General features: G+C 38.5%; 1 protein-coding gene across 2 annotated transcripts in view; it reads right to left on the minus strand.

Annotated features, from left to right (window-relative positions):
- Positions 1-7,965, minus strand: part of LOC142344750 (uncharacterized) — an 83,834-nt gene extending 75,869 nt beyond the window's left edge. For both annotated transcript variants that reach the window (XM_075396646.1, XM_075396645.1), the window contains exons 1-3: positions 7,830-7,965; positions 6,196-6,336; positions 5,733-5,953 (exon numbers count right to left, since the gene is read on the minus strand). In XM_075396646.1, coding sequence (XP_075252761.1) covers positions 5,733-5,953; positions 6,196-6,336; positions 7,830-7,928 — 461 coding nt within the window. In that variant the 5' untranslated portion in view covers positions 7,929-7,965. The remainder of the gene's footprint in view (positions 1-5,732; positions 5,954-6,195; positions 6,337-7,829) is intronic.
- Positions 7,966-8,815: the final 850 nt, after the last annotated feature.

The raw sequence follows: 8,815 nt of genomic DNA on the forward strand, positions 1-8,815 counted from the left end.
TCTGACATGAATGCTTTTTTTTCAAATTAGTCAGCGGAGTAACGAGAAAAATAAGTTTAAGAAGGAGGTTTAACGAAGAAGGCGAAATTTCGATCTTCATTGCGTAAGAAGCGGGTCAAATTCGATGTACATCCGTTGCTTTTAATGATGTTGAATAAAAAGTTTAACCCCAAATTTACATAACCCCCAGTGGATGAATAGGTCAATGGACAGAACGCTATCTTTTCGAACTCTATTACTCTTTCTCCATAGTTCAATTTTTTATGATCCCGTGATATCCACATAAATCCCGTATGCATTTAGGACAACTCTTAGCAAACGAATCAATCAATTTCGCATCTTTTTAAGCGTGAAAGAAATAGCCCCTTTGCTGTGATAACTAATCAAGCACCGTCATCAGTTCTGGTACTTCATTAAAGAAAATGGTAAAACATAACCGACTAACATCGGGCGAATTACTCTCAGACGACCGGTGGCGGTTGGCTTTGTCAATAGCCAGCTACGGTTTAAAGGGGCTAGCTTTAGATTAATTGAAAGGGCGTGAGATGAGCGCAGCGGGGTATGCACCGGGCGGGACTGATGGGGGTGGGGCAACGGTGGGAGGGCGGTTTTTTCCGCTGCACGTAGCCCTTACGGCCTGAACTATGTGCAGGGGTGGGGACTGGGGTGGTGGTGAAGTGAGAGGGGGCTGCTGTGGGGGATCCTCTAAGAACCTCCATTCACACTATAAGAATAAGTTTCTAAAAATTGGAGACCAGCGAGCTGAAAGGCTCTATGAGCACTTAATGCCCACTGGGCGCTACCTGTTTATCCCGTTTTCGGGGAAGAAATGACAAATGGGTGAGACGAAAAATTGGTCAAGCGAAAAATCGCATAAAAAAGACCGACAGGACTAATATAATTGCTACAAACTTCGTTTGAGAGCAATTAATAAGGCGCTGAATTTACTTCATGAGCTGCTCACCATCTATTGGGATTATGTCTGATGAGCAGAAAGCTTGAATCTGACTACTAAAAAAAACAAAAAGGATTGAGCTATGCTTCGAACTAAGGTTGGTTAGAACTGTTGATTTTAAGTGTATGCTGTTAACCACTGAACCGCTTTGATCTGGTTGAACAGAAAAGGTTTCTGGATAAAATTGTCACTGAAAAGGAGAAACGCCTTGAGGAAACAATATGATTTCCATAGTGTGGGAGTCGAACCATTATTGCAGGCGGTACAATTTATCGACGTTAATGCTCATCACAAATGTGCTCTTGGTGAATAATTTGAGCTACTTCGCTTTCTAGTTATGCTTTTGTCTCATATTTTTCCAGGTACATCATGTACAAAATTCTATCCGATTGAACTACACACTAATTGAGTAGCAATGTTGAGAATTGATTGTTTAGAAATAAAAACAACAGAAATTGGTAACAGAAAATTGGTTAAAAAATTGTGTCTTAAACTTTAGGACTTCAGAAAAATTAAATGAACTATTAAAAACCAGGAAGGATCAAAGTAAAAGTAAGACGCAGACTTATTCCATTTTGATCTGAAGTTATTTCTTTTTTATATACAACAGCAGAATGTCAGGAAAAAAGAAGGAAAGGATATAGCAGGAGGCTGCAAATACTCATTTTAGTTACGTATAAAACAAATTGTTATAGCCATCCTTTGCTTGTGCTGAATTAAGATGGGAAATCAGGATGAAAACTTACTTAGCGAACGGCTGGCTGGAGAGAACGATACATAACGAAGTGAGTTGTATAAGGTCCCGAATTTACTGGCCATCAACACAGAGCAGAAGAATCATTTTTTGTAATAGAAAAAAGGAGACGCAACTAAGCCGGGCCTCGTACCGCAGTCGATCACTTTTTTAATGCACGCGCGTTCTGTTGATCAATGCTCCATTTGTTCTTCAACAAGGTAAAGATTTGTTGGTTAAAATTACCGAAAGAAACAAACGACTAGAGGAAAAAATAAGATTTTGTTGGAGTCGGAGTCATAGTTGTAAGTTCTTTGTTCATCCGATTTACCGCTCTTTACAACATTGCCACTCGATAAATATTTGAGTTTGCCTGCCTGCAGGTCTTTCATTTTTTCTGTTGGTTAATCCCAATTATCAATTTCATTCTTGAAACAGATATTTCCTCCTATTTTCCTTTATTTTACTTGTCGTCTTCCTCAGTTCTCATTTTCTCCCGCACGCAAGCCCTCTGCTACTATTTGAATCAGTATGATTACTGATATTAGGTTTAAGGGATAAATTGGTGCAGATCACCATTTTGTCTCGTTGATGAACATTTCAGCCGTCATTTACGTCACTTGTCTATGGTCTACGCGACTAACCTTTTTTAATAAAGGTGGACAAGAGTACTTTTGCAATTGTTGAGCGGGCACTGCCGCTTGTTGTAAACCAACTCTAATACAGTGTATATTATGTTCGACTGCAAGTTCGACATAGCCGTTCGCTAATTTATTCCAAATTTATCTGACCAATTCCATGTTTGCCTCTTCATAGAGCTTTTGGACCCTATGTCATCTGGATCTTCTTAGGCAATTTCGCAAAGCCATGTTTTGCGCGCTTGGGAACTTCTGATGAGGACCTGAGAAAGCTCCAGCCGGCAAGAAATTGGAGTACAAACAGGTGGTGGATCCAAAATTAACATACCAAAATTAAACTTTTTCTTTCATGCAACGAATATTCAGGCTCCAGAGTTGAAATAGCCTTCTCCTCTCTTTACCAAGTTATTGCAGTGGTCATTTAAACTTGCGATGAGGAGTGTGAGTCATACTCATGAACTTTAGCGATTGTCTTACGCTCACTTGAGGTACTGCAGCTGTCGGACAAAAACTCTCATTGGCAGTAGAAGTTGTCTACAAGATGACCCTTTGTTATTTGACCACCTAATAAACAAAACTTTTAACCCGGTTGATTGTAATTTTTCCAAGACGCCAGAAAGCAACGAACGCCTTTTGACATCGAAGAACACTAAACCAGTCACTTCGGACAACTACAGCTTCACTTACGTGCTGAGTGAGTTTGATACGGTTGCATGTGGTTCAGCGATGTTTCCTGTGAGCGCTCTGAATCTAACCATATACATTTTGACTATCCCGCTGTTCTATTACAATGTGTCGGTAGTTTTCATCATTTAATCGCTCATTGTCTTGTTTTCATATCATTTTATCTGAGACTCTTTCCAATTTGCTGGAACATACGAGTTGTAGATTGGCTGAAAATGAGCAGACAAGCCACTGCTCTAACACTCTTCGGTAATTCTTAGCGGAGTTTGTAGCAGATTTAGTCGGGTCTTGGACATCTTTTTCTCGATTCTCTCAAGGTTTCATCAAATTCATTCTTTCTAACTACAACTATAAGCTGCTCGATGGCGCCATTTTAATCCAAAATTGCCTTCGTTTCAATTTACTCTTTTTGAAATTATCGCAAAAATTTGTCAATGGTGTCATGTTGCAATTTTTTGAATATCTCGCTTTTCTCTTGATCTGTGACCACCACGCAATCTTTCGAACTAAATGGGATAGTCCGCAATTTTTTGTTTTGTCTCGTTCATTAATTCCTTCATTGCTTTCGACAAACCTATGCTACCCATATCGACTGTGTCTTCCAAAATTTCTACTCTTCTTTGTCCTCTGATTGTTCAATATATCGTTTGATTCCATTTTTCTATAGGTGAATTACCTCTGTTCCCAGAGATCTAAGGACATCGCCAATTGCATTTTTGAGCTCTTCGCTTTCTTTTCAGTTTTACCATATTCGAGTCCCAAAACTCTAGATAAACTATTTCTTGTTGAACAAAGATCTTCCAAAGATTTGTGTATTAACTCAATCAACTTTCTGAAGTTGATTTCAGAATTGAAACGAAACATTTTGCTTCTGCGAATCACTGTTGTAATTGCAGTCCTTTGAGATATGAAAATTGTTGAAATTTCCAAACACTACTGTCTGAAAAACGCAAATCGAGCATATTGCTTGTTCTGTAAAATGACTGATAGGTGTATGACTGTGGTTAAAATTAAAATGGCCTCTCAACTAGATTTAAAAGCTTTTCAGTTTTCGGAGCAGGAGGAGCAGTTTAGTTCTTTATGGGGTGAGTTGAAGCAGCCACGAACGCAAAAATTTGTCAAATTTCCTGTAAATATGTTCTGCCGGTACAGTGGTTTCCAGGGCATTTGTAGACGGATTATCCAAAATTAATCAAACAAGTGCGGCTTGATGCATAACTGTTTTTGTTGGAACGATGTAATCACTGGGACGGGTTGTTTTCTGGCAAATAATAAGTTCAATTACGCAAATTAGATCTATCTTTTTCTACGGTAAACTGAGATTGTCTATTTTTTGTTTAGACCTCAAAAGTTTCAATGCATAACTTTTTGTTTATTCTGTTTTTTTTTTGTTTGATAGGCTGCTTGTCGGTATTCAATTAACAGGGGCGGTATTTCCGCATTTAGTGCTCTTGAGTACTCCTTGGCCCTTAATTTTTTCATTGGAAAATGCGTGAGGCGCTGTTCGAGAAAACATTATATCACTGTTGATTATGGTGATGAGATCTGTATGCATTTTGCTCAGAACGTCTGCAAAAAACGGCCATTTTTTCAGTTGAGGAAGGCAGATCACTGTTTGCTTGTAGTTTCAATTTGTTGGCTTCATCTGAGGATCATTTCATTTAGGTTTTTCGAATTCTCAGCTAACGTGTGCTGATAGGCCAGACAGTCGTGCTTAACTGTGCATGAGCACAACCACCATTTGATCATTGAGCGCTCTCTTTTCGAGCAGTGCATTCACACTATGCTCTTGCGAGTAGCGAAGACATCGAATTGCATTACTCCATTCTTTTGCTGAGTAAACAAACTTATGAGATTTGAAACATTGCATAACACGGGTTGATTTCAAACAATCTTGGATATAGATTGCTTATAAAGAATATTACTATACACTACATACTAACAACGAATTAGTATAACTTATTCTCAGTCTATAAAAATGAGAAATTGCAATGTACAAATATGATTCCGCCAGCTCTTTTAGCTTAATAGATATGCCCATTCTCTCCATTTTTCGGTGGACGTCCCTCGAGTTAAAATAGCTGGAAAGAAACAGTTTACTAAATCAATTTAATTAAACAACCGATTAACGTCCACCGAATGGCCTTCAAACGACGGTCAAGTTGTTAAGTAGTCAGTAGCTATATGGCGGAGTCAGGAAGACTAGCTAAAGCTAAACTGAGAGGTTAGAAGGGGTTCATGGGACTTAACAGAGGGGAATTCAAGCCTTGAGAGGAGACACGCCACAATTTCATCTCTTCTCAGCAGCTTCGATGATTTTTACTCTCAGATACTAGTAAGGCTCTAAGAGAACTAGTAGGTGACTGAATGCATTTCTTGGCTTTACCTGTTTATTCCGTTTTTGAGTACAAAAATTCAAATAGTCAGACGAAAAAAATATGAAAAAAATCGGTTATACGCCTTGAACAAGATCAAAAGAACTAATATAGTTGCTACAAACATTATTTGAGAACAATTAAGAAAATAGGCTGAATTGCCATCTTCTATTATAATACAATTACTGCAATTATTTTATTGCTTCTATCAGCAGTTTATTGGGCTGGTTCTGAGCGGACCACATGGTCCCGTTTACCAGTCCATTCCTCTGAAGCAGTACCTAGCAATAATTTTTTGATATTTGAGTACTTAATTCGTTCCTCATAGCAATGCAAGTTAGGCATACCGATCGTCTTCTTGTCTCCTCTGTTGGTATTGGTGAGTCTCCCTTCTCTCCCTCTCTCTAATCTCAATCTCCGCCTTCTTCGCATCTATGAATTGTTTCGGAATACCACTCTCGTTCTCCTGTGCAGACACCATCAGTGCCCACAGCTCACCCATGAATTGAGACGCTTGTTTGGCACCGAAGAAGCCTGTCAAGTTGATCTGGCACTCTTTCGGATCCACCTGAACAATTCAATTGTTCTCAGAGTTTTTACGCTTCGCTTTTAGATGGTAGTCGACTGAATGTTTGTCGTTGCTTTCCAACAAAATAGTTTAAGTTCCCAATCATACACAATTGAAAATGCATTAGGCCACGTTTCAAGATTTATCCGTATTCTTCGAGCATTAGCAAATTATATAGCGGTATCTCACTCGGCAGTTGCAACCACAACATGAGTATACGAACTAAATTTACGCTTACTGACCGTTTTTGATTCAAGGAGATTGAAGACGAATTCATCAACTACGTCATCATCGAATCCGAGTATCTCCTTAGACCTGTTTGTGATCCATGGTTTCAACACATCCACATTCACCTTGGACATGTCTACCTTCTGTTCAAGCACCTGAAAGTAAACAAGCAAATTATACGCTCAGATTCAAGATTACACAAGGGCTTGGTTCTGGTTGGTTTTCTGCAGAAAAGGTTGTTGTGCTAACCATGCTTTCATCCTTTCCTGACAGTCCAACCCCGAATTCAGTTTGCATTCTAATGGAAATAAGAAACATACACGACAGATTGCGGAAAATAGCCGTCGTTGATTCCCATGACCTCAATTGGGAAAACATTTTTAAAAAATTGTTGTTTTAAAAATAAATTAACAGTGTGCGCTATTTCGCTTGGATTTCGTAGTTCAACCCACTCTTGTTTGTTAATGAGAGGATACAGGGATTAGCATCATTCGCCAGCAGCATTAGCCAGAAGCCTTACCTAAAATGAACAACACTATCAAACACAATTTTATCGAACTTTTCAACAAAATTGGCGTTGAAATAAGGAAAATGTGAACGAAAAATACGGAAAACCGACGAAAATCAGTCAAATGTTCACAGAACTTTAAACTTCGATAACTCTGTCGAAAAAAGAACGAAATTCAAAAAATCTTTTTAATATATTCAACGTGTGACGGGCTTTCTCATGATACCACAACCCTCTACGATGATTATATCGATCGGCCAAAATTGACTCAACAAAAAAAAACCCATTTGAGTATATAGTTCTTCCTCCAAAGGGGGTCGGAACAACAAGTCAAGCGCGAAAAAATCACTCGACGTGAAATTACTCCAAGACCCGTGAAACACTGACCAAAAATTTAACTTAATAAGAAGTTGAAAAAAATAGACCAATTTTTCGATTCAGCAATAACTTAAAAAACATTTTACACACGTCAATACTAATTCAGCCAATATGTGCAAACGGAAAAAAATTACTTCGACTAGAGGATCTAGTGTGAATGACTAGGGGCAGAAAATGGTGCGTTAGATAGGTGCTAGGGTTAGGGGAGAAGTTAGGGGCATGGTTTGCTTCAGCTAAAAGTTCTGTCGCATGCCAATACTCATTTTCGAGTCACAAAACACATATGACTAGAATAAAGAAAACTTAAGCAACTAAACAAGGCTCTTAGACCTCAGATTGGCAGATTCTGAAATTAGAACTTTTTTGGGAGAGCTATGCGCAAAGATATTAAAAAGTAAACTTCCACCGAACAGCTTCCAGTGACACAAATGCTTCAGAGAGATGTCGAAAACTCCAAATTCGCTTGTTATATCTTTCAACCTAATATATGTCAATATCAAAAACATGCAGAAGTTTCTAAACAAGACTAACAGAAATGCCATTTGTCAGGTGTAGAGACACAAATAAAGGCTTGTGATCTTTTCAGTAATTGTTCAACCCTGATTAGTAAGGGAAAAATTTTGCGTAGCCAGTCGTATGCGGTATGTTACAATTTCCTATTACTTCGGGAAAAGGGTGTCCGTACATGGTTATGGTGTAGTTGGTGATCTGGTGGCCTGATTTTCGCGGGAAATGAAATCAGAGGAAAGCGTGATAGAATACCTTGTCAAACTTGAGTTGGTTCTTCAGTTTGCTGTTTTTGTTGGCAAAACGACTGTCCTGGTCCGAGTTGGTGCCTCGGAAGAATCCGGCGTCTGACATCTCTTGTCACATATACACACAGATATACACAACGTATCTGAAAGAAACAACAATGTGAACTTTGATGAATTGTTTTAGCAGTCTTATCCTAATGACGCATACATTGGACGCAATACTTTGGAACCGTTGATTCCTTTTTCGAGGCAGTTTATGGCAATCTTCAACTGATAGTTAATACATTGGTGTTGAAAATATGTACTGGCTATAGTTCCACCTCTTAACAACCTATACAGATAAAAACGACAGTATTCTTAGTACAAAACACACATTAGTTTGCTCACATGTGCTATTTTTTCACGGGGAAACATCTACAATTCGGCTGTCAAATGTTGAAGAACGAACTAAACCGCAAATCACTTAGAATCAAAATCAGCTTTAAAACACAAAAGGTGAGACAAAACTTTATAAACTACTTATCTCGAAAAGGAAGCAGAAATTAATATTAGATTTCATATTTTATCAAAACAATATTTTAATACAAGTGGTGTACGGTAACCGAATACAAAACGCTGTCAGCAATGCAATTCAATATCAGGAGCAGTCTTCTAACCCTCTACCCCCATTGTGGGTTATTTTAAATAGCTAAGTAACGCAACAGAAGGCAAGCAGCCAACGAGCTTATTACATGCAAAATGAGTTCCATATGCCGACGGGCCACTATGAAAACTAAACCCAAAACATATTTCATACAAATGACGCACAAATTTTCACTGAGAGTAATGGCAACTGCAATTTCGCCCCATAGAAAGTCACACAGGGCCAAACATGAAGTAAATTTACCTACAATACTGCACTGCAATTCTTCCAGACCAACGGGAACAAACGGTTTGGTAATAAGTTATGGTAAAGTTAGAACAGTTCTAACATGCTTCGCAATCTTATCAAAA

This window comes from Convolutriloba macropyga, chromosome 8 (genome assembly GCF_964194025.1).
Source record: "Convolutriloba macropyga chromosome 8, txConMacr16.3, whole genome shotgun sequence".
NCBI lineage: Eukaryota > Metazoa > Xenacoelomorpha > Acoela > Convolutidae > Convolutriloba > Convolutriloba macropyga.